This window comes from Phyllostomus hastatus, unplaced genomic scaffold (genome assembly GCF_019186645.2).
Source record: "Phyllostomus hastatus isolate PE091 unplaced genomic scaffold, TTU_PhHast_1.1 phas_contig_34, whole genome shotgun sequence".
NCBI lineage: Eukaryota > Metazoa > Chordata > Mammalia > Chiroptera > Phyllostomidae > Phyllostomus > Phyllostomus hastatus.
This window is the reverse complement of record NW_025333857.1, coordinates 22,119,053-22,146,297: the sequence shown is the minus strand read 5'-3', so window position 1 is coordinate 22,146,297 and position 27,245 is coordinate 22,119,053. Positions and strand designations below refer to the sequence as shown.

Genomic DNA, 27,245 nt, shown 5'->3' with positions numbered 1-27,245 from the left:
CCACCCACATTCCCTCCCCTTTGGTTCATGTCCATGTGTCATAAGTGCTTTAGTTGTTACATTTCCCATACTATTCTTACCCTCCCCCTGTCTATTTTCTACCTACCATTTATGCTACTTATTCTCTGTACCTTTTCACCTTCTCTCCTCCTCCCACTCCCCTGTTGCTAATCCTCCATGTTGCTAATCTCCCTGTTGCTAATCTCCATTTCTGTTGTTCTATTCCTGTTCTAGTTCTTTGCTTAGTTTGTTTTTGTTTTAGGTGTGGTAGTTAATAATTGTGAGTTTGCTGTCATTTTACTGTACATGTTTTTTATCTTCTTTTTCTTAGATAAGTCCCTTTAACATTTCATATAATAAGGGCTTGGCGATGATGAACTCCTTTAACTTGACCTTATCTGAGAAGCATTTTATCTGCCCTTCCATTCTAAATGAAAGCTTTGCTGGATACAACAATCTTGGATGTAGGTCCTTGCCTTTTTTGACTTGGAATACTTCTTTCCAGCCCCGTCTTGCCTGCAAAGTCTCTTTTGAGAAATCAGCTGACAGTCTGATAGGAACTCCTTTGTAGGTAACTGTCTCCTTATCTCTTGCTGCTTCTAAGATTCTCTCCTTCATTTTAATCTTGGCTAATGTAATTATGATGTGCCTTGGTGTGTTCCTCCTTGGGTCCAACTTCTTTGGGACTCTCTGAGCTTTCTGGACTTCCTGGATGTCCATTTCCTTTGCCATATTGGGGAAGTTCTCCTTTATTATTTGTTCAAATAACTTTTCCACTTGTTGCTCTTCCTCTTCTCCTTCTAGTACCCCTATAACTCAGATGTTGGAACATTTAAAGATGTCCTGGAGGTTCCTAAGCTTCTCCTCATTTTTTTGAATTCTTGTTTCTTCATTTCTGATGGGATGTTTCTTTCTTCCTTCTGGTCCACTCCATTGATTTGAGTCCCAGTTTTCTTCCCATCACTATTGGTTCCCTATGCATTTTCCTTCATTTCACTTAGCATAGCCTTCATTTTTTCATCTAATTTGTGACCAAACTCAACCAATTCTGTGAGCATCCTGATCACCAGTGCTTTGAACTGTGCATCTGATAGGTTGGCTATCTCTTCATCACTTAGTTGTATTTCTCTGGGGCTTTGATCTGTTCTTCCATTTGAACCTCTTTTTGGTCTGGTTACGCCTGTTATGTAGTGAGGGGTGGAGCCTTAAGTGTTCACCAGGGTGGGGCAACCCAATCGTTGGGTTGTGACACTGTATGTGGGGGCAGGGTCTGAGAGGGAGCAATGGCACTTGCTCCTCTTTCTGTTGGATTTCAGTCACTTTCCCCACTTTCCCCAAGCAAATTGGGCCTCTTTGGTGCTGATTCCCATGTGGGTGGGCTTGTGTACATTCTAGGACCCCGTGGGTCTCTCCAACAAACTCTCCTGTGAGGCTGGGAGTCTCTCCCTGTGCCTCAACCCCCACAGGTGTTTTCAACTGGTGTTTTGAGGCTTTATTTCCCTGTGCTAGGACCTGGGTTGCGAGGTCTGCCTTGCTCCCTCGTTTCACCTGGTTAATCTGCGTGTGAATGGGGGACCACCTGGTCAGTGAGCTGCCTTGTGCGCTGTGCCCCACTTCACAATCGCTGCCTTGCTAGGTCTGCCCGTTGCCACCCTGTGCCTAGGGTCTGCCAGCTGCTTCCTGTGCACCCAGGGTCCTCCTGCTGCTGTCTTGTGTGCCTGGGGTTTGTTAGCTGCTGCCTTGCATGACTGGTGCCACCACTTTTTTTGCTGTGACCCCTCTCTGCCCAGAGGCTGGACTCTGCCCCTCCTACTGGTCTGGATGAATGTGTCTATTTTAACTACTTGGTTGTCGGACTTCTATACAGTTCAATTTTCTGTTAGTTCTGGTTGTTATTTTGTTTCTAAGTTGTTGTCCTTAGTTTGGTTGTGCAAGGAGGCACAGTGTGTCTACCTATGCCTCCATCTTGGCCAGTGATTTATTCAGCTTCTTATTTGCTCACTTACACCCTCTCTTTCACTCAGAAATATCAACTGAAGACTGCAGAGACGTGTCTACATGCTCTATATGCATTCTCCTCGTTGGCTAAAGGATCACAAGAAAATCTAGAAGACCAAATGACTATTTTCATTTTCACAATGATGAACTGCCCAGGTGTGCTCTCTACCTTTAAGAATTGTGATGAGGGAAGTTCCGGTCTATGCTATTCAGAACTGATGGTGTGATTTATGGCCCTGCTCCAACAGGCATGTTAAATCTATACCATGTGCTGCTTTTGCTGGGAAGGACAGATAGCCTGTTTACTTGTCCCTGCTATAATAATAAAGCTACCTCTCAGATTCTATGCTGACACAATCAGGCTGAAAGCACTTTGAGTTCTAAAGCACCCTATGTATAGCCCCATTGCCAAATATAATCTATATTATAGTGCTGGATTTGCAGATTATCATTCTAGAAGCATCTGTGAAGACAGGCCCTGGTGTCTGCAAGGGGCCTTCCTGGCTGAGACAGGAGAGGGCCATCTCAGGGGTTGTCTGGTCCCTGGCTAGCTTCTTAGGGTGGGTTGATGAACACTCTGGTAGGTTAAACAAACTTCTTTTCCCTACATTCAAAAGCGGAGCTGACGCTGAATTGAATCACAGAGACCAGGTAGACCATAGGTCCATCCAGAGGAGTTCTCACAGGTCAAAGGCTGCTAGTTTTATCACAGACCCTATCCTAACATAAGAACCTGCTGTCTAGCACAGGTGCACTGCTGAATAAAAATTATTTTAGAACAAACCATAATTTGTTATTTCCTTAAATTTATTTGATTTCTCTAAGGAGACATTCTGAAAACTAACAGAAAATTCATCTTACAGAAGCCATTTATTCTACATACTTTCCAGTGATCTAGTTAGAGAGAGGGAGAGCTTAATGAGAAAAGTCCTAAGAAATATTATTTGGAGCTGAGGCCCATTCCCAAGACCCAGGAGCAAAAAAGACAATTTGTAAAGTACCATCTGGTTGCAAATTGGAAGGAAGCCTGGGGCTCTCCTGGCCTGTTGGAGGTGTAGTGGGAGCAGTGGAGGGAAGGGCAAGAACCCCAAGAAAGGAGGGTGGAAAGCAGGGCTGTAGGGAGAAGAGAGATCCTGCATCTGGGCTTCATGCCCCGTGATTCTTCTGGCTGTGAGAGCCAATGCTATACTCCTAGCTTCCAAATGTTGTCTTCACTTACTTCTTCCACTAGAATTCCCTCTTCCTAGGTTTTACCCATTAAAATGCTGTCCATTCTTCCAGGTTTACAGTAATGCTGGGATAGAGGGTTTTGTGCACAAGACAGACATTTTCAATTAAAAGTTTGAATTCTCAGAGTTTATAGTTTGGTATGATGAGATAAGCCTTTCTGATCTCACTTTACATATCCCCTGTACCATATCATATTCTATTTGTACCTCTTTTTAAGTTCTTGTCACATCTGGCCCTAATTAATTATCTTATTTCCCCTATTATGTACTTTATGTAAGTGCTGTATTTAACTCACTTTTGATTCCTCAGCCAAATGAAAATGTCTGTCAAACAGAACCCACTTAGTTGATACCTATTGTCAGAATCTCTGCAGTTTTTGAAACACATATTCAAGATGCTCTTTAGAGCAAAATTATATATGTGTGTGTGCATGTGTATACATATATATGTAAATGTATACATGAAGTCCAGAAAAAGTCCAGCCATTGTTAATATAACAAGAATGGTTTGTACAACATGGATATAGCCTGGCAGCCAAGGAGAGTGGACTGGAATGCACATGCATGAACAATGACAGCCTCACTGTACTAGTCAGTGGGAGTGGTTAGATGCTTTTAAGCCAGCATGTGTACTGTGTGGCAGTTGCATTGAAAATGACTGAGTGAATAGTGCAACAAATCTGTATCAAATTTTCATTAAGCTTGAACATTCGTTTGTGGAAACTGTTCAGATGGTTCAGAACAGAAGCCCACAGCTATGGGCATCTGGTGATTGGCAGCTTCACCACGACAATACAACTGCTCATGCATCACATCTAGTGCAGTTATTTTTTTTTCAAAACATCAAGTCACCCAGGTGACTTAGTGCCCCTACAGCCCCGATTTGGTGCCCTGTGAATTCTGGCTTTTCCCAAAACTACAATCACCTTTGACAAGGAAGAGATTTCAGATACTGATAAGATTCAAGAAAATATGACGGGGCAGCTGATGATGCTTGGGAGAACTGTGTGAGGTCCCAAGGTGCCTACTTGGAAGGGGATGAAGGCATTATTGTCCTTTGTATAGTGTTTCTTCTATTTTGTATTTTCTTCAACAAATGTCTCTATTTTTATTAAATGGCTGGATACATTCTGGACAGACTGTATATATGTGTGTGTATATATTTAATAACTTTTGCCTTGTTTTTTAAAAAATATTTTAATTATAGTTCACATACAACATATTAGTTTCAAGGGTACAACATTGTGTTTCCACACTTATGTACATTACAAAGTGAGCGCCATAAGTTTAGTAATTATCTGTCACCATACATAGATATTGCAATATTATTGACTATGTTTTCTATGCTGTGCATTACCTCCCTGCAACTTATTTTAAACTGGAAATTTGTACTTCTTAATCACCTTCCCCTGTTCTGCCCAATCTCCCACATCCCTTTTCTCTGAAAACCATTTGTACTCAGTATCTATGAGTTTGTGTTTCATTTTGAATATCTGTTTTTTCTTTAATTCCACAAGTAAGTGAAATCATATGGTATTTGTCTTTCTCTGTGTGACATATTTAACTTAACATAATACTCTATAGGTACATTCATATTGTTGAAAATTGCAAAATTTCATTTTTTATGGCTGAATAATATTCCATTGCATATATGTATCATCTTTTTTATCCATTCCTCTACCCATGGACACCTATGTTGCTTCCATATTTTGGCTCTTGTAAATAATGGTGCAAGGAATGTAGGGGTACATATGTCTTTTCAAATTACTGTTTTTGTTTTCTTCAAATAAATACTTGGGTCACATGGTAGTTCTATTTTTAATTGTCTAAGAATCTCTGCACTATTTTCTGTAATGCCTCCACTAATTTTCATTTATACCAAGGGTGCACAACATTTTCCTTTTATCCTCATCCTCCCCAATACTTACTTGTTGTCTTTTTTTTTTAATTTAGGATTTTGCTTACTTCTAGAGAGAGGTAAAGGGAGGGGGAAAGAGAAACATCATTGTGTGGTTACCTCTCATTTGGCCCCCACCAGGGACCTGGCCTGCAACCTAGGCATGTGCCCTGACTGGAAATCGAACCGGTGATCCTTTGGTTCACAGCCTGCGCTCAATCCACTGAGCTACACCAGTCAGGGCATGTTGTCTTTTTTTTTAATATCCATCTGACCGGTGTGAGGTGATTTCTCATTGTGTTTCTAAATTTGCAGTTCCCTGATGACTAGTGATGTTGAATATTTTCCCTGTGTCTGTTGGCCATCTGTATGTCTTCTTTGGAAAACTGTTTAGTCAGGTCCTTGGATCATTTTTAAATTGGATTGTTTGTTATTTGTTGTTAAGTTGTATGAGTTCTTTATATATTTTAGATGCCTTTCTAACCTACATGTCGTTCCCACCCAAAACTTTAATAATTTCAGTAGTCTATTGCAGAGTAAAAGTTGCTATGTCCCATCTACCTCTTTTATTTCCAGTTCCTAGTAGGAGAAACAAGTATTGATAATAAAGAACGAGAGTGAAGGATAATTTGGTTGCACCAAAATTTAACAAGTTTTCTATACCACATTTTGCTAACATCAAATAGCTCAACAGGGTATGAGTGAGTGGTCCTTACCCACATAAACATTCTATGGAAGTGCATGTTGTTCCCAGTATCACTTGTGGTTTAATAGTGGACTGGATCCTGTATGCTGACAATGATACAATCAACTGAAAATTGACCACAGTTGGGTTTTTTCAATGGTTTTCATTAATGTATATTCTAACCCTATAATTATGCCTTTTCAAGATTCGCGAAAGGGTAAGCAGTCTGTAGCCTCCTTAGTAATTTATTACAATGATAGTTACCATCAGCTGGACATCCTTCCACATCTCAACCTTAATATCTGTAAGTTAAATACTATGTACACTTGTTTTTCCCCCATTCTCAGTAATGAGGCATAATAGATGTTTACCATCCCAAGTATGGCAATCTTTCATATTTTGAAAACCAATTTATTTTACACATGTGTATGTATGTGCATAGATAAGTCATTAAGAAAGCTTTATTGACATATAACATAGAAAAATGTGTACAGCTTAGTGATTTATCAAAAAACACAAACACTTGTAGAACTACATCCAGGCTGAGAAATAAAACACTGCCATACCCAGCAGTCTGCTTGTGCTCTCTTAATCACTATCTACCTTTCTCTTCCCAAGAGGAAACCACTTGCAAATCATATAGTGTGCATTTGTTGCATATGACTTTTTTTGGCTCAGTGTTATGGTGGTCATTTACCGTGTTCTATTGTGTCATTGTACTGAAATGTCTATCCATTCTACTGTTGATGGACACTTCTTATTTAGAATTTTTTGTTCTGTGATTAATGTTGCAATGGAGAGAGCCTTATTATGGTCTCCTATTATACATACATTGCTATTTATTATATAACTACAGCCTATACAACTACTGGATAAAGTATGTATTTATTCCATTTTACAATAGAATGCTTAACCATGTGAAAAAATGTTTGTAAAACTGCATTCCAGCAAGCATCGTTTTACAGATCTACTACTCTTTATCATCACCAACACTTGATGTTGCTGGTCTTTTTAGTATTAGCTCTTCTGGTGAGTGTGTATAGGTATTGCACTGTAGCTTTAATTTGCATTTTCGTGATTATTTATGAAACTGAGTACTTTTTCATAGGTTTGAGCAATCTGGTTACATTTTTTGTGTGACATGGATGTCCAAGCCTAGCTGTGCCTTATCTTGGGTTGTCTGCTTTTTTCTTATATTGTTTCTGGGAGTTTTTTATAAATTGTGACTATAAAGCCCTTGTTAGTTGTATTAATGTTGGCATGTTCTGAAGCATTATGTTCATATTAAAATTTCATGATATTAATTGCTTGTTCTCTTTTTAAAAATGAAATATGTTGTGGTAACAATGAATAATATTGTATAAATTTCAGGTATACATTATAATTCAATATCTGTATACTCTTGCATTCTCACTGCCTCCCCCTGCCCCCTAAGTCTAGTTTTCTTCTGTTACCACATATTTAACCCTCCTTACCCAAACAATCCCTCTTCCCACTGGTAACCATCATTGTGTTTCTATCTAGTTTATTTTTGTTGGTCTGGTTAGGTAGTTTGTTACTTATTTGTTTTATATTCTGCATATTCAATCATACTGTTTTTGTCTTTTCTGTCTGACTTATTTCACTTAGTATAATACTCTCAAGATCCATCCATGTTATCACAATGCAATATTTTATCTTTTTTTATAGGCTGAGTTATACACAAACACACACACACACACAGTTATATAGTCACATCTTTATCCATTCATTGGTGGAAAACTAGGTTGTTTCCATGTTGTAAATAATGTAAGCAAATTGTAATATTGTAAAAAATGAAGAGAATATATCTTTACACATTTGTGTTTTCATATCTTTGGGGGGTAAATAGCCAGAAGAGGGGTTTTTGGATCATGTGGTAGTTCTATCTTACATTTTAAAGGAATCTCCATAATGCTTTTCACAGTGGCTGCACCAATTTACACTCCTACCAACAATGCATGAGTGTCTCCTTTTTTTCAGTTCTCATATATATTTGTTATCTCTTATCTTTTTGATGACAGCCATTCTAACATGTGGTGATCTCTTACTGTGGTTTTTATGTGCATTTTCCTAATAACTAATAATGTTCAACAACTTTCCATGCCCATTGTCCATTGGGCATCTGTGGGTCTTCCTTGGGAATATGTCTATTTAGGTCCTTTGCCCATTTTAAAAATCAGACTGATTTTTTTGTTACTGAGTTGTATAAATTCTTTATATATTTTGGATATTAGTTCCTTATTGGAAATATGATTTGCAGATGTCCCATTCGATTGGTTGCCTTTTAGTTTTATTGATGGTTTCTTTTGCTCTGCAGAAGCTTTTTAGGTTGATGTGGTCCTGTTTATTATTTCTGCTTTAGTTTCCTTGCCTTTTTAGTCAAGATCATAAAAACACCTTTTTGAGCAATGTCTACTAGCTTAGTGCCTGTTTTCTTCTATGTATATTTATTGCTGTAGGTCTTATATCCAAGTCTTTAATACATTTTTAGTTAATTTGTGTGTATGGTGTAAGATAATAGTTTAGTCACATTCTTTTGCATATGGCTATAGTTTGTCCAGTAATTTAATTGTTTTTATATACACCAATTTTATACCTTCTTTTGAAAACTTGTAATTATTTTTATGTCATTTTCCCCTCAAACCACTTAACTGTTTAATGGCTAAATGATAATGTATTACACATGGCATTATGGCATGTTTATAAAATTTAACACATAAGATGTCACATATGTATGTTTAATCGTTTCCTATTGGACACTTATGGTGGTATTTCTACTCCTATTATCATAAATGATAAAATAGACAATATCATACTTCATAGTTCTTTATGCATATATTCTCTTAATATTTGCAAAATCCTTTAAAAATCATAGTTAAATATTTTTAATTGTATAATTTAGCATTGTTATATTTTAATGTATTGAAATTCTATTATGGAGTTGAATAATTTATGTGATTAAGTAAAAGAGCAGCCAGTTAACAACTAATAATTCCTACATGCATGTATATTGGTGAAATTAGCTCGTATTTTGTCATCTTTGACATTCCAATCAGACATGTGTTTCAAATAATGCATCACAGCGATCAGAATATCAATTAAGATTCACCTTGAACTTTTTGCCCTGTTTTTCTTGTTAGAATTGTGTGCCAGTCCAAAGGGATGACCAAATCTGCAACATTAAAGGCCAATAGGTAGAGAGGAAGGAAGAGGGAGGAAAAGGATCTCTTCAGTATCAGGATTTCCAAAATGATGTTTGGATGATGGGATTGTTTCATTTTCTCATCATTTCTATGGCAACAACTCATTGTAACATTTTCAAGCACACCTGTGCTGTGCTTTGACTTACCTTAACTCATTTGTTTGATCTGCAGCCCGTTATTCATCTCGCCGTGTTCATTGCTATTTGGCAAGATGACAGCCACCTTGAATCCTCCTTGATTTGACAGCTCAGTAAGCACATACTGCTGTTCCCAAGATGATCACCCATCCAGGTTAGGTCAATGAGGGCCAGGAAGGATCCATTCCACCCAACAATGTCTTTTCATCCTGTGGGGTAAGGACCCTCTTCCACTTGCCTGGCTTGTGGTGGTAAGATTCCAAACACTCAAGGTAACACAAAGTTCACTTAATGCTGACATTAAGAAGGTAGAAACAAGGTTGGCAGACTGTGAGAAACTCCAAAAGCTGAAGACGTCACCAGAGCCCCAAATCTAGTTGTGTCTGAAAATTGGGTACTCCTAGTCTTTGAATATGTGAGCCCATAAACATTTTTCTTTTGTGTAAGTTGAGTCAGACCTTTACTCACAATTGAAAAGTCTTAACTTCATGGGTCCTCTGATTTCCCTCATAGCACTTGTCAGAGTGCAATTTTAATAATGATTTATGTAATGCCAGCCTCTCTCCCTGGAGTGTGGTCTCCAGGCAAGCAGGGTTATGATCTCATTTGTTTACAGTGGCACCACTAATGCCTAGAACAGTTCTGACCCATTACTGGCACGCCACAATACTGAATGACTGAATAAACAATGCAAGCCATGCTTTTCTTAGCTATGTTCCCAAAGAGTTTAAGGGATTAATATTATGGACTTATTTTTAGGTGCATGAGAGTGGTCGGTTGTTTCACAATGAAACCAAGACCTCTTTCTTTGCTGTGAGAACTTGGCCAGGCTATTTCTCTGAGCCTCAGTTTGCTCACCAGGAAGAAGTGCTTACCTCAAGGCAGGTATTTATAGATAGCCTCTTGGTAAGTGCAATTACTATTAGTACAAAGAGACTAAACAGGTAACCAGAGGAGAAGAGGGAACGTATGTATACTCAGTTCAAAACCAAAGTGCTTGAGTGGACAAAAGCAAAGACCAGGGCTGCATAACACTGACATTTTTATTAGAATTCATCTGTAACAAATGGAACTTGTGTCAGCAAAGAACTGATTTTCATACAGACTTCTTTCGCCACCAATGTAACGAAGTAAGAAAATAAAAAGCACGCCTTTCATTCTGTAAAACATTTACGCGTACTACTGATTAGAGGTAATTGTATTTTTTAACAAGCCATTTTACAAGTTAATTTTTTAAAATTTTTCAGTCTATGCATCCAAAACGAGAGCAAAGAACACAACTGTTATTATCTTTGTGGACACTCCAAGCTTGGATGGCAAAGCCACGTAACGGATGGATAGGATGGATCTGTAGCCTTCTGATCTCTGCTGGAGTATCAGGGCACCCATAAACCCAAAGGAAACCAACACCCAAAAAGGAAAAAGAAAAAGTAAGTAAAAATAAAAAGGAGGGACTAAAACAAAGCAGAACCAAAAATAAACAGGAAAGGAAAAAAAGTCTGTACATTACTGCAGAATTTTTACCCTTCCTGTTTCTACGCTGTGTTATTTACACACACACAAATGAATTTCTGAAGCAGTTCTTACAGATGGGTTCAAGTAATAACATTATTGGGTGTAGAATCAATAGGGCAGTGCATAGTACAAAGGTATAGAAAGTGCAAAGTTCCCTAGAGGCCCTTCCCTCCCCTGGCTGTCCTCACCATTGTCTAACCATGCAAATCATTTTTTAAAAAGAGCTAAAATAAAGTTCTGTACAAATCACTTTTTATATATTTTGATTTTTTACCATTGTAACTAATTACAAAATTATACATAACTACACATACATAGGTAAATAATAGCACCGTACTGGTTATGATGATGAAAATAATTGGAAACTTGAGAGTTTATGGTAATGGTAGATAAAGATGTTTACCTGGGATAAGAAAACTAGAATGGTTTGTACAGAAAAGCACAGAGTGGAATGCACATCAATGACAGTAGGGAGTTAGTTCTTGGAACAGCTCCTGAACAGTGGGTATGTGGAAGAGTCGCCGCCTTGTTCGTCTACGGTATGCATCCCATTCGTTTTCTTCTTGTGATCGTTTTCCTCTTTCCCTTTGCCAAACGGGCAGTTTTTGTCTCAGGGAGAGAAACTGCTCATTGGACAATGGTTCTGGTGTGCAAATACACCATCTGATGCTGCATGTCCAACGTGGCATGTTGGCATAATGCAATGTCTGTCTAATGACCCCCGTTGTTTCACTAAATGAAAATTACAGCACTGCATAATCTGGCACTTGGATAAGTCACCAAAGGATACAAAGTAAAGGAAAACAGACCCATGTAGTGCACATTCTTCTCTGGTTCTGATGTAGGTTAGAGAGTCTCATTCTGAGGTAGCCTTCTAGATACTTTTTTTTTTAAAGTATTATACATTTTTTCTTTTTTTTCTTTCTTTTTATTTTTAATACAAAAGTGCTCATATATGATGCTTGCAAGTGTTTGGTCTCTTGGATTTCATCCTGTTAGTGATGGGAAAACGTAGAAAACAAAAAATCCTTGTATGCCAGAACATCAATGGAACTAAAACAAAAATATTTATCATACCCATATCAAACTCTTTAAGAGTTCCTTGGACATTTGGAGGATTCTTGAAAATTATGTAAGATGGCAAACTCATGCCATCGTCCATGGCTTCCTAGAGTAACAATAGTGGAAAGTTTGGGGGAGATATATATACATTTTTTTAAATGTCCCCTTTTAGAAAAATCCTAATGGAATAGCAAATATCTTCCAAAGTTGTCAATGCTGTGTGTTACTAAAATAAGTTTGGTGCAGTTTCTGAATGTTCCAGAGCAAATTTGGAAGGGATTATAAATAAAACTAGTAGCTTTTCCTGATGTGACAATTATAGAAGGAAGAAGGGCCCTGATTATCCAAGTGCTTTGGGCTGGTACAATCACTAACATCCCCAACTTGGTTGAAAACTAGGAATGCATATTATTCAAAGAGTTTTTGTACATGTGGTAAACAGATAATGCTTTAATAGGAAGAGTAACATATATGAACAACTAATGGAAATACAAACCAAAAGCTAAAAAGAAATGCTATTAAAATAGGCATCAATTATAAGGCACTCTAAATGCAAAACTAAAAGCAAAAGAAAACAAAGAACAGCACTTCCCAGGAATGCTGTATGCCACAAAATGTTTCTGACCGAACAGAGTAACATGAGTTTGGCTTTGCCCCTGTTACATATCATAAATGCAAGTTTCATAGCACATACTATAGACAATATACGATTGAATACACTGTTTTTTAAACAACTTGATAGCTGATATATTACAACATTCTCCCCTCCTAAAGGGATATGCACTGACCTTTCCCACATGCACACCTCTTAGATATTTAATAATTTTTTATTGCACTAGAGTTGTTAGAAATATTGACTTTGTTGGAAGCCTGGCTAACAAAATGGTATTTGTGAATACGATTAGGTGGGTAAGTGGAGGGGGTGCTAGGTAGGAAATTAGGGGGTGAGGTTTGACAATCACTGATGTGCATTCCTCATTTCCCTTAAAAAATTAAAATTTTGTGATACTAAGAAGTACCAATGTAAAATTAATAACAAATTAAAAAAATGTTTATAATAAATTTTCTATCTTAAAAAAATACTAAATCATGGAAGAACTGAATGATAGCTATATCTATCGTTTTGTGTGAACACACTGTCTATATATATACATAGACACCCCATAAAATACGGATATATATGTATATATGTTAGCAGCAACTTTATACTTTGCGCCTCCCTGTTGATTCCAAAAACAAAACGAAGTTCTCTTTGATTATTTGGGAAAAAAAAAGGGTACTTTCTTACCAACCGAAACTGAAGTGTAAAAGTAATATCTGATAAGACCAATACTGTAGATTGAGAGTATTGCACAAAAATGTGCAAATTTTCAAATTATTTGATATTTCTACAGCAAGATATTACAGATAACAGTTGTACAGCTTAAAAAAACCTACAATTTGGAAATAAAAATCGAAGAGTTATGTAACCTTTTTAAAATTCACTTTATCGAATGATACATTTTGTTAAAAAAAAGTTTACACAGTTAAAAATGAAGCACAGGTAAGCAGTATCTTACAATACTAAAAAACTAAATCAAAGACTTTCTCTTTAAACGTTCCCCCCCTTTCCCCCTAAAATGTTATGAGCAGTATGGTGGGAAGAGGTCATGTCGAAGCAGTTTGTTTGGCCGTGAGCAGCCACACCAGCACACCTCTCGCGCTGAACCGCAGCTCTCGGCGTTTCCCCTCGTACCTAGTGAACAATCCCGAACAAGATGCTGGTTCTTTGTTGTGATTTCTTCTTCCCTTTATTTTGAATCTTTGAGGCATCTGTAAATAAAATCCTCCAGATACCTCATCAGTCAGGATTCTCTTTATTATTTTCAGATTAGATTATTAAACTGTGATTTCTTGGTCCACCTGGAAGAATTTGTTTTTAGTTTGTGTGTAATAGTCCCACTAAGTGGTTGTTACCTAGAAGTTAAGAAGGACTTCTCAAGTGCCCTGTATGGCTCAGAAGAGACTCCATGGGTATTGAAGGGCCTGCTGTAAAAATCCAGGACGGGTCAGGGGTTTCTACGTTGCATAGTGATCGAAGCTGCCCAGGTACTCCAGTGAGGCTCGATAGCAGAACTGATACTGGTCCTGAGCAAGAAAAAGAAGGGGCTGTGAGCACATTTTAGCAGAAAAAAATCAATGTCAGAAAACAAAGTCACATCATGATGGGGACAAAAATCACTACTTTTGTCAGTCAATTCAATCCAATGACCAATCACTTTTAGTGAGCCAAGAACAATCAGCTACAGAGTGTGTTTATTAACTTCCCTAATCAATTGGCCTAAAATAGTCTCCTAATACCAAGTAGTGACAGCTCAAGTGTGAACCATTCTCCAAGTTGTATCAAATAATCACCACCAACTACACATGCGAGCTCCTTGTATGCCGCAGTCCTCTTTTATAATTATCTGCTCATTTGTGATAATGTAGCTAATTCTCAGTTTGTGTATTTGAGAGAAGCTGATGCAGACACACACTGTCCTGAGAAAAATTTAGATGCATTTATCTTCTGGGCCAGTGTCAACAGAATTTAAATTAAAAAAACAAACAAACAACCTTACTTGACAGTAGGCCTTGCTGTCTCCAATCAGAATTACCCATCATCATTTCTTATGTTCTTGTGTAAGTGAGGGAGGCAGCCTAAAGGTGTCTGGTGGGGAACGTTAAGCATACAAAGCCATTTATTTAGAGCTCTGAATTTTAAGATTTTCAGCCCCTGAAAATGGCAACACAAGACTGGCTGCCCACATAAAAAAATCCCTGTGCCATTTGACCTAATTTAGTATGCTTGCCAGCTGTCTGTCCTAAGAAGGCCCACTCTAAAATAACACGGTATGAAATGTGTCCTTTTTTCAGACAGGGAAGAACACTGTCATATTGGAATATGTTGGGGCATTGTTGGAGAGATGGAGAAATTATAATTTACAGAGGAGAAAGGATGAGAAAAAGTAGGATTTTCCTCATAAAAGAAACTTATTTTCAGTAGCCAATGGGGCTGAAAGTAGATAGTTTCTATTTTGCTTAAATGTGCATTTTTCTACAATAAAAATGGTAATGCAAAATAAATGGAGTTTGCTTTCTTATCTTGTCACAGTAAGTTGCTTGGCTAAGTGTTAAGGCTTTTGAAACGTCCAATTTCCCTCTGTCACCCCCAACACCCATTAAGTTTGTCGAGCTGACATAATGTTTTGAGTATCGCAAGCCAAATGCTTGCACTGTTTTGAAATTAAAGTCTGAAAGATATTGTGAGTAACGAATTTAGGAACACATAAATTCTAGAATTTGTTGGCCTTTTGTAAAACAGAAACACAGTCTATCACTCATATTATCCTTAGAAATGATTAGTCAATGAGCCAGACTGGCTAAATCGTGAACGTATATTATTCTGAGAAACACGAGAGTTTCCATATTAATTATTGGACTAGAAAATGGGGGGGGCAGGGTAATTTCTCTAGGGCATACCCAGGATCCAAATATTTAAAATAACCATTAGTAAAAAATGAAATATAGAGTAGTTAATATGCAACACCTTGGTATACAGGAAGAAAATGATGTAAAATAGGCTGAGAATCTATTATAAACCAGGCATTGTGATTTTGATATATATATTTATATAAAAATATGTGTAACTTTTATAGGCCAAAAGTGATTAGTGACAATGTAATATGGTTCAATCTAATATGTAATCTCACATAACTCTCGAAACAACTCTAAGCCACTGACACTATCACTACCATTCAACGAGGAGATTTAACCATTTGATGCTTTTCCTGTAATGTTTCCCTGTATTTTGCCTCTGGTATTGAGAGTCCCTGGATTCCAGGGGGTCCTGGCTAATAAAATCTGTTGTTTGTCTCATGAAGATTTTTCTCACCTCCGTCTGTACCATGGCTGGTCGTTGTGTTCTTAACATTTTGACCGTCTGGAAGATATCTACAACTCCTTCATATCTCATTCTTTCCAAAACAATGCTGAGTGTTATGAAGACGCCAGTTCTTCCCACGCCCGCACTGTGGCACAAACAAAGACACCATTACTGGATGAGATGCTCAGAGCCACAGCAACAATTTCTTGTAAGCGGATATATGTCCACCAGCTTTCATAATACATCATGCTTTTGCACAGCAATATTCTGAAAAAATGTGGTGGTAGGGTCACAAAATGGTTACTCCCGAGAGGACGTGTTGTGGTAGCATGTGAGAATGAATGTGGAGTAATTAGGATTAAGACTTATAAAGCAAAATGACTTTTCAACTGGGATCATATGCCTTTTTGGAAAAATCAAAAAAACACATTGTAAAATAAAAGGAAGAGTAAGTAATTACAGATTTCCACTCTTCATGCAGATCCTGAAATTGTAAACCTTGTCTGCCTCATATTTTTAGAATGTGAAGCAGATAAGGTGAGATGAACAGTGCTGCCAAGTTTTATAGTGTGTTAGTTACTTCACACAGTCACTTAAAATCTGTTCAGGATGTCCCATCACCTAGACATATACATAAATAAGGTGTATAGATGATTCAAATTTATATATTTCTGATATGAGAAAACTATTTTAACAGGGTATTTTTGTGATGGGATCATAATTCAGTCTTCGAGAAGTTTCTATGAATATCTTCCATGTATGGATTGTGTAAGGAATGTATTTTTCTGTTTAATAGGGGTCTATAACCTAAAAGGGAAAAACTGGTTAGGAGCCATTTAGCTATACAGTTATCTATCATAGTTAAATGTCCAGGAGCTAAAATATCAGGATTATTTTTAGTACATTAGCAAGGTTTTGCATTTCTGTTTTCTTTATTGTTTTAAGATAATTTCAGACTCTTCAATGTAGTAAGAGAAGAAAATTAATTCATAGCTTTTGTGTTCTTAAGAAGTTGGAAAGTATCTGGAGGTTTAGGTAATGAGGAGAACAGTGAATAATCTGAAAGATCCCTACATTTCTGGATCCTAATTAAACAGCCTGAGTAATGCTTGGGTACAGGCTGTAGAAAATGGATGGATTCATTTACTTAGGAATGTAGCTGACAGGCATATAAATAGTGTGTCCCTTTATAAGCTGGGTTTTCTAAAGAGTCCTAACAAATGTTAACTGAGGCTTTAAAATCCATGGGCAGTCTTTACAAAATAGCTGAGAGTGTCCAGGGGCCTTTAAGGCTCTCTGCTAAGATGGAGTAGATGACCTTGAAGGTCCCTTTCAACCTTGAAAGTCTATCTTAATCCTGAGAGGCTATGATTTATGATCTTTTTGTTGAATGGTCTAGGTACTCTAGAGTCTTACTTATCTTGATTTAATTGCTCAAATGTAACAAAAATAGAGATTTTTTTTGGCTTTCTCCCAGATGCTTTCAGGAAAATAACATATATTGGTCTTATGACTTCTGAATTATTAACTTTGTCATGTTAGTTTAATAAGCTATAAATAAAAGAAGTGGTATTTTTAGGATAATTCCAGATAAGAGAAAATAACTGGAAGTCTTTAACATATACATGGTATATGAGTAATATGAGTAATATGTCATAGCATTTATACTATCAGTGTGTTTAAAGCATTTAGTGGAGACAAAAGCAATGGGAAGTCTCTCTCTCACACACATTCTTATATACATATGGGAATGGCTAAAGTTAAAAATATGTATCATATATATTCTTTTCTTTGTATTGGAAAAGTTTGAATTAGTATTTGGGCAAATTATGGGGAAAATTAAGGGGGATGTCCAGGTGATTTGAGGCCAATATATACTATTCACTTTGTCTGAAGGCGGGGCCACGTGCCGTTCCCTATGTGCTCTCTGGTTGTCTAGAGCAAAGGATTTTGAATAACTCAACCAAAACAAATATTTTTAAATATGGTCTGTTTATCACATACTACATAAAGTCTGGGAAACAGGGTGCTAGGAAAGATCTCAGAGCTCAGCTGAGAAAACTGAGGTTCAGAGACATTTTCCTGGAGCCACAGAGCTATGCTGTGGTAGAAGGGGAGCTAGAACGCAGATGGTTTAGAGCCCAAGTCTAATATTTCTTCTGTCTTGAGACCCTGGGAACGAGAGTTTTTTGTTTCTTGAAGCAAAATCAATTTTTAAATAAATTCTCCCAAGATTTTGACTATAAAGAAATCAGAAACTGAGACTTCAAAAGTTGCTAAAGTATATTTGTTCAAATAAAAATTGGTGAATTCCCTTTGCTGGAAAGTTTTTGCACAGAAACTTCCAAAATACTAAATTTATGGTGAGTGATCATTCTGAACCATTCACTTTCTATTTCTATTAACTTCAATGATATTCTGTGGAAACTATTAAAAATAATTAACTTTAAGGTGCTTCATTTTCTGAGATAGCCACAATTTTCAAACAAATTACAATTTTAACTGAGGTACCATTCTAATCCCTTACTGACTGGCAAGAATTAGTACTGTCATTAAGGCTTGAAAACTATTTATGGTTTTCCCAAGATGACAAACACTGGAGCAAGATATCCACCAAGAGTTATCAGTGTAACAACACTGTGAATGCGAAACAAGTAAGGAGTGATTAACTGAACAATTATGACGAGGGGATGTACCAATCACTCCTGGTAAGGTGAAACAGCTCACAGAAACTCAGTTTGGTTCGCTGTTACAAGAGGTAAAATTGGGGATAAAAATCTTCCTCTGGTTATTTTCCTTTTAGGGAAGGAAAGAGAAATGAGTCCTTACTTTAGGATTTAGAATACATTTTTGAGAATAAAGTTGCAATTCTACAGATTCACTCCATGAACTTTGTGTCAACAATAAATAGGCAAAATACATATTTTCATAGTTACCATCACATTAATCAGAAATGGAACCTCATCATTCCTGATTCTTAACTCACCTGCAATGTACTGAAATGGGTCCATCTTGGCCAAACTGCTCTTTTGTTTTATGGACTTGGCCGATGAAGTCAATAAATCCCTCTCCAGACTTGGGCACGCCTTGCTCCGGCCAGTCAGTGAACTGGAACTGCCTCACTGTTCGGGACTGGCCGTCCTTCAGGGAGAACGCCATACCCAGCCGCCGTGGAGGACGCCAGGAGGAGTCGGCCAGTGCACAGGCCACAGTAGCAAGTGTGATCATTTTTCCAAAAAGAAAAACCAAAAAAAGGGGGGAAAGTTAGCAGCATACTTAACTAGAAATTTGGTTACACTTGGGTGTCTTATCTGCTCTGAACACTGTCTCCATTCACACATATTTACATTGCAAATTTGTTTGCTCTCTCAATGCCCAGTTGCAAACCTCACACGGTAAAGAGCCAGCTAGTTCCTATATTATCACATGTTTGAGACCCAAACCTTGCCTTCAGAACCAAGGGGAAATCTATACACTCTATTTCAAAAATTTCAGGACCCAGAAACTTTTTAATATCGAAAAGAGCATCCAGGCATGTCATCTAGAACACAGCGTTTGCTATCGACACAACTTCACATCTGCTATGCTTGCTCATTTCTGTCATTGTCAAGTGACAAAGGGACACCGAAAAGATCTGACACAAATTAGGTAGCCGCTGCTAACCTGCATGGCCCACACGTGTCAGAGGCACACAGTGTGCAGACAACGGCAGGATACACAAATGTGCCATGTGACTGGCTGTGCCGTGGAGTAGGAAGTGAGGCATGCCTCAAGTAGATCAAAGAGATTATTAGCAAATAAACGCTCCATTCTCAAAAAGGACTCTTCCTGGCTGATGGCAGGAATTAAGGCATCTATGGGGGGTTTGACTCAGACAGATCTAAACACAGAAAGAAAACAAGCCAGATGCAAAAGAAGACTTTCTTTTCTACAGTGATTAGGTAAAATTGCTTTGACTTAAAGTATAAACTGTTTGAAAAGAAAATACGAAGGCATTTCTGATTCCTCCTGGAATTTTACAGCATTTTTGTAAGCACAACAAAAGCAGAAGGGGCCTTCTGCTTACAGAAGCAGGAATAACGATATGCCTTCTACCTTTGTACCCAAAATCAACAGAGAGAGAATCCAAACTGTAAGCTTAGAGGACAGGTCCCACTTGAAGAAGAAGACCTGCTCTCAATTAAGGCCTTAAGTTGTTCCCCCTTTTCATTTTTGTATCACCTCTTCCCCAATTAAAGTTCTTTTGGATACTGGTTAGTATGTTCCCACGATTCTGGGTAAGTATGAGGGGGACCCTGAAAATAAACCTGGGATTTATTTATCAAAAATTGTGTATTTTTTCTTACATGTTTAAACTTTAGTCACCTTCAAAGTACTCTCCATTTAAGGCAATACATCCATTGAGACTTTTTTCCACCGCTCAAAACAGTTTTTGAACTTGTTGATTTTTATGCCTTTTAAGTGCTTCTGTTTTTGTTTGTTTGTTTGTTTGTTTCTCCTCCTCCACAATGGCAAAATATTTCTTTTTGAGGACTTTTTTCATCAGGGAAACAACAAAAGCGCTCAGGGTAAGATCAGGTTAACAGGGAGGGTGGGGCGCGGGGGTTATGCTGTTTTTTGGTCAAAAACTACTGAACACTCAGCATGGTGTGGACAGGTTCACTTGTAAATCACCCATTGAAATGGCAAACACATAGAAAGATTTTAAAAATATTCACAGAAGAGGAATGCAGCCTCTCACAACAATGCCAGCTGGTACACTGATATAGATGGGTTCCCAGAACACTCACCTATCTGGGGAAGCCTGTACTATAAGAGACCCACCCTCCAGAAGATAATTCTGTTTTTTAGGGGGTTCCTCCCTCATATACAGAGTCTCAGTCTTTCTCACTCATTCATACCGAGAAAAGGGGATGGCTCAACTCAAGATGTGCAGACATTAACCAGCCTGGTGGTTTCTACTGGAACAGGGCATATTTCTGACTGGCATCATTTGGGAATGGATATAAAACAGGAAGATCACATCAACTTTGTGAGAACACTGATGAATATGGAAATAAATGCTTGGCCCCATAACTAACTTGGTTACCATGGAAGCATGATTTACTTCCCTGTTTCTGGAAAAGGTTCGAAAGGCACAGGAAGGGAAGCCAGAGGCTAATGCAGATTTGTTCTCTGAATGTCCTGGGGATTTCATTTCTGACCACAGTTGCTTTTATAGCAAGAAGAGGTCTTTAGCATAAACCTTACTCTTTGGAGGAGAGACCATCTGACTCCATTTATAGGGTACCTATTTAACATTGTATTCTCAGGTGCCAACCTGCTTTCTAAGCTGAGAAGCTAAGATTAGAAACACACTAGGAGCACAAACAGCAAATGTTATGGTAGCTAGAAAAATTATTCAATCACAGGGAGGCTTTAAAAGAAAGAAACACATGAACAAGTTTCTGCTTCACTGTTTCTTTGCGTATTGTGATCAGGTTTAATTTGAACAAGTGAGGAGTGGTAAAGCAGATGTCTCTGGCATTTACCAAGCCTGGCAACCACTCTTTATCATTAGAAATGGTTGCTGAGTTTGCTTAGAATGCAAGGAACATTTTCACTTACATACCTTGCTTCAAATTCTGAAAGGGTGTTATTATTTTTTAAAGCATGGGGTGGGTCACCAAGGCATTCTTACATGGACAACTCAAAAAAGAGACCTAGGAACTGCATGGCTGCCTTGTGTACACTCCCTTTCAGAGTGGTTAAGACTTCAGATTTTCTGCCATTAACAGGTCTGTCACCTGGGCCAAGCAGCCTGCTAACCACTTTCTATTTCACTTTAGGTCAACAGTCAGGGCTTCAGCTTTGGGGATTAGCAGAAGATTTCTAAATATAAGGACTGGTTGAGAAAGTAGCTTTCTAGAAAGAACAATGGATCAAGTAAATAGCTTTACAGTGGAGTTCGACTCGACCCACCCACTATGACAGCTCCAAAGACAAAGCAGGGTTTTGAATCGACTCCCCTCCCTCCTATGATGTATTTGTAATCACAGTTTGAGAGTTGCTGAAGGCAAAGATATTAAAGTTTATGCACAGACGTCTTAACATCAGAGCTGAACCTTGGACTCAGCAATCTAGACAAGAAACGTAGAATGAAAATTAGCCAACAAGGGTCGTGGGTGCACCGCTCTCACAGACAGACAGATTAGCACACCGAGGAATAAACCACAACAGCAATCAAATTAGAATGTGCAAAGCTTGTCAGATTCTTCTAAAAAAATGCCATTTGCTCTGCAGTTTTAAAATCATACCAAATTAACCTCCAAGCTCACGTGACCTAAAGGTCTTTGCAAAACAACAACATATTTACAGCCTCAAGTAATGAAGAAGTCAAGAAAGTTCCAAAGAGAATGAACCGAGAAGGTGAGGGTAAGCACAGCCAACCAATCGGTAAATGCTTCCCAGCACACGGGCGAGCACCAAAGGCAAATCCCAGAGTTGAGCTGCCAGATGTTACATTTGAAAAGAGGCCAAACTGGGTTTGTGAGAACATTTGCCAGAGAGAAGAAAAGTTAGTCTTACCTTAAAAAAAAAGTCCTCCAGGATGAGTGATTTCTTTTCACTTTGGGAATATGGTCACTGGCAAATGTTTCTCCCAGAGAGGCATTTTAGATAGAGGCCTTTTCAGCTAACAGTTAAGAGTATAAGACTGTGCCAACTTACCCTGGCATCTGTGACCTTGAATTCTCTTAGGATATACTGAGGCATGTTGTACTCAGCCATGGGATCTACGACAAAGTACTGGTATCTTGCAGATCGTTCTGCTGGCCAGTATTGGTGACATTTCTCCTGAAAGGAGAGAACATTAGTGTTAACTACACAAAAATGCAAATAGTTATGTCTGTCATCTAGTTATCTATATATTTCTTTCTCTCATTAACGCAAGTTCAAAATTCAAGCCCAGTCCAATTGCATGTGACTCATTTTTTTTGTTTTTTGAAATACATAAGTTTCCTGATAGAGAAATTCTGTGGTTCAAATTCTTGCCCATAGAATCAAGTACGGTACTTGGAATGTATTAGGAGCTAATACACATCCATGGAGTGGAATACTTGGACAGGGTAAGCACTTTCATACCTGCGAGTTATCCAGATAATTACACCAGCCTTGGACATAATGCTGGTCATGTCAATCATGTATTGCATTGCACTACCTCAGACTTGTACCACTGTGGTTTGGAATGAAGAGAACCATCAAGTGTGAACGCAGAAAGAAACCTCTGAATTGACCTGGTCCAATCTCCCGTATCAGCTGAGGAAACCGGAGTCCAGGCATTTTTAATGACTTTGCTAAGTCTCATAGAGTCAATGACCAAATCAGAATACTCAAGTCAGTTTCCTAGTTATTTTTTTCTTTTTTCTCTCTGTAGGCCCTAAAAGCTGGGTTTTAGATACATCTCTACCATTTAATTTATACCAAGGAAAGAGAGAGGCAATATCACAAGCAAATATGTCAAAGTGCTTGCTTGCATCTACTGAATTTAAGTGGGAAGTCCTTATGTGTCTCGAACACTATTTCATGTATATTTTCAGAATAATCATTTTTTAAAAGTAGATCTGAGATTACCTCAGAAAAACTATGTAACTTTCCAACACTTTATTCAGTGGTGGGTGGATGGTGAGCAAGTAAGAATTTGCCACAGGGAAGAAAGGAAGTTAGTTATGTTCCTTCCTACAGAGAGATGATGGCACATTTGCTCAAGAACCTCCAGCTTATCCAGAGTGAAAGGAAATACAAATATGTCAAGAGTCAGGGTATAAGTTAAACAGGGGTATCTTTTTACTTATGTGTCTCTGTGACTGTGTTTCACTGAAAACAGAATACTAGATCTTTCTTCAAAATACACACATGAAAGAAATTGATGTAGCTTTGTAAGTTAAAAACCAACCCAGAGTAATGAATAGCCCAAATGTTTCTAGAGTGCTCTGAATTTCAAAGAAACGGCACTGGCATGTGAGTGACTAAAATGAAAATCTCATTTCTCCACTAAGTAAACATCTTATGTGGAGACACTCACCCTGCCCATCTCACGCAGCTTGGTGAGCATCACAACGATGGTGGAATTGTGTTCCCAGAGCATCCGCCAGAAGTCTTCAGTGGTCTCTGCCAAGGGACCCTGAGTAGCGATGTAGGCTTTCTGTTGTCTGGATTACAGAGAACGAAAAGAACATGTTAAAGAAATCAGAGAATGTTCAAAGGTTCACATTTGCTATGTAAACATCAAACCCAGTAATACAAAATGAAAATATATTATTAATGTAATTGCCATACATTTTCCTTAAGATTATGTTTTCCTTAAGATACATTTTCCTTAAGATTATTCCTTAAGAATACTTAATGCCTTTTGGGGACTTTGCAAAAGCAATTGCTTTGGTAATATTATGATATATGTCTATATCATTATTATTTAAATTTTAGTGCAATGCTAATACTCAATTTCACGTGTCACACAAATAGTTTAAGAAACAGTTGTGCAGTGTCATTTTGAAGATATGACCCTTATATAATCTATTAAATTTATGAAATGTGGCGCAGAAGAGTTTTCTTATTAACTCCTTCCACATCCAAATGGTTTCTGAAAGAAGAGGGCAGGAGGCCAGATTAAATACTCTGTGAGTGCTTTCTCTTACCCCTATTCAAAATAACAAAGAACACATACCAAGGGACTGAATGCTGACCTATGCAGGAAGAAAATGCTTTGAATGGAGATAAAATTTGTTCTGGATATGAAACTAGGGCACATGTAAATGTCAAGGATTTGGATTGTCAGGGGAACAAAAGTATATACCTGTATCCATCAATAAAACTGGCATTGATGTAATCAGATCCTTCTACTCCTCGGATAGGCTGCAGGCATACCCTTGTGGATTCATATGGCATAATATTAACAAGGCGATTTTTGAATTTATTACACGGAAGATTGGCACTGATGAATCTTGAGGTGTGAGCTTTAGAGCTGGCTAGACGCTGTTGAACAGATAAAAGAAAAAATCCAACAAAGATAATTTTAGCCTATGGTTTGAATGCAACACACCCAAGATTTCCTCTTTAGATATAAAGCCTTTGTTTACTTTAAAGCAAATGACTCTTCCAACTGTGCTGCTTTTCACTTCTACCTAATGGACTCCATATAGCCTACTGAATTTTTAAATATGTTCCAAGAGTATGATCTCTCAGTTTAAATTAGGGTACACAGAGCCCAAGGTCTTATTAGGAATCATGGAATAGAAAAGGAAAAGAAGAAGTGTTTATTCTAGTCAGACACCTGAGGCAAAGGCCAAGTGAAATCTTGTAACTTGACAAATTTGGAAGGTTAAGAAAGTGAAGCCACTACTCAAAGACAATCCCAGCATGATTTGCTCCTGAATTACCACATCACATCCAATATCATACCTTAAATTCGAGCTCCATTCCTGTGACATTCTCTCCTGTTTCTATCTGTGTCAGCTTCTGAATGTAGGCATACAAGTTTCTAGCTGGCACTTCGGTATTTCCACAAGTCACTGCTTCTAGCAATGCATCGTGGATAAAGATGTATTGGTCTTCTGTTTGAACCATATAATTCCTCTGGGCTCTCATTAAAGTTACATGGCCATAAATATCTACAGTTTTTTCATGCTTTATTCTCTCTAACATGGCATCTATTACAATGAAACAACCCGTCCGGCCAACTCCCGCACTACAAGAAAAACAAAGAGAAAAGTGTAAATAAATCTACCAGGAAACTAACATATAATAAAATCATTTTCACTATTCTTATTAAGTAGGTTTTATTCTCATTAATTGTACTCATATACCTATTGTGATAGTTCTGAGGCACTCTAAGGGCAAAAGTATTGTCAAGTCTCCACAATATTGTTCCCAGTGCGTAGGGAACAATATACCAAATGAAATTAATTTGGTTTCAACATGTAAAAATATTCAGTCCATAATTACTATACTATTTGATCCCATAACACAAATGACATTATTTTAAAACCATTATGAGAAACAAACACAAACATTTAGGCTGTTTATATTAGAAAATATTTTTAGACCTGGCTGGTATGGCTCAGTGGATTGAGTGCTGGCCTGCAGACCAAAGAGTCGCTGGTTCGATTCTGAGTCAGGGCACATGCCTGGGTTGGGGGCTGGGTCCCCAGTTGGGTGCGTGAGAGAGGCAACCACACACTGATGTTTCTCTCCCTCTCTTTCTCCCTCCCTTCCTCTCTCTAAAGATAAATAAATAAAATCTTGAAAAAAAAAAAAGAAAATATTTTTTTAAATGATCAAGATCTAACTAGGTTATATATTTTCTCAAAACACCTCAGTCTATTTTAGTTCAATTTACAAAAACAAAAACAAAAACAAAAACAAAAAACTAGTAAATCACTCAACTTGAAATATTTCATACTGTAGAAATCAGCAAGGAACTTCTAAGACCAACCTAGTGGGAAGTATAAAATTGAAATAGTAAAATGTTGTGGCACACTAAAAATAGTACAGGGTATTCTCAGTGGAAAAAATTCTTAATAAAAAGCAATCACTAGAGAGTGTGGGTGTGTTCCTAGTTTTTACTCCCTTTTCTTTCAGAGCTGCATATATTTTGAAATTCCAGGTAAAATTCAAGTATTCTCTGTGGGAAAACAAAAGCCTTACTCTGTTTGAAGAAGCTGTGAGCCATTCTTAAACTCCCTCACTTCCAGACTTACGGGTCAGTTTTCAGTTGGTGAAAACTGATTCAGAGAGGAAGAGGTAAAAGGGTCAACAAAGCACGAAGACGTGATCTACCATTCCAGGGAGACAGTCTAATTCACTGAACTGGATCACAGAGTCAGGTAGTTAAGACTTTGGGATTTTGCCAGTGTTGAAAAAAATATTATCAGAATAACACATCTGTTATTAGGTAAGCCTTATTTGTTTCCTATTTTATCAAGTCCTTTAGGCTGAGACTATTTATATGTCAAGTATGGTTGAATCCCAAATTCTTGGTCATAGATGTTCACCTGGCTTGGAGACATTAATCAACAGGTATAGGTATATGTCACCACCTTAGACACCAAGGAACAGATGGCCTCCTCCACACACTCCAGGCCACTGTCCTTGTCATTTGTGTATTTATGTGTTCATTTATTTGTCCACCTGTCCATCTCTTCACTCAATGAAATGAAGTACTTTCTTAGTAACTTAGAGGATGCAACATTAAAGATGACATAGGTCCTACCTTAAAGATCTCAGAGTCTATCATGAAGAAAATACTTTATATAACTATTTATAATACAAGAAAGAAAAGATATGTTACTTTGGGGAATGATGTGGCATTTATACCATAACTTGATAAACAGAAAGCAAAGCATTGAGGAGGATGGAACAGTAAAAGAGAAGAAATGGCTTTTCAATCATACTGCTGGCTCTCTGGGAGTGACATGTGAAACTTTATGGGCCTAGTGAGGCATCTGTGCGAGGAATGTATAAGACTCAAAATGAATGAGTTTAATGAGCACGAGGGGGCTTGAGTCAATTTAAATGACAGTTTCTAGTGTGAAGTAGCTACATGGTGGTATGTGAGC

General features: G+C 37.8%; 1 protein-coding gene across 8 annotated transcripts in view; it reads right to left on the bottom strand.

The window, feature by feature from the left end:
- Positions 1–10,195: 10,195 nt before the first annotated feature.
- PTPRD (protein tyrosine phosphatase receptor type D) overlaps positions 10,196–27,245 on the bottom strand; it is a 514,409-nt gene continuing 497,359 nt past the window's right edge. For all 8 annotated transcript variants that reach the window (XM_045840040.1, XM_045840041.1, XM_045840044.1 and 5 more), the window contains 7 exons: positions 25,090–25,375; positions 24,485–24,663; positions 23,714–23,840; positions 22,360–22,485; positions 18,638–18,792; positions 15,661–15,796; positions 10,196–13,874 (listed from right to left, as the gene is read on the bottom strand). In XM_045840040.1, the coding sequence (XP_045695996.1) occupies positions 13,806–13,874; positions 15,661–15,796; positions 18,638–18,792; positions 22,360–22,485; positions 23,714–23,840; positions 24,485–24,663; positions 25,090–25,375 (1,078 nt within the window). In that variant the 3' untranslated portion in view covers positions 10,196–13,805. The remainder of the gene's footprint in view (positions 13,875–15,660; positions 15,797–18,637; positions 18,793–22,359; positions 22,486–23,713; positions 23,841–24,484; positions 24,664–25,089; positions 25,376–27,245) is intronic.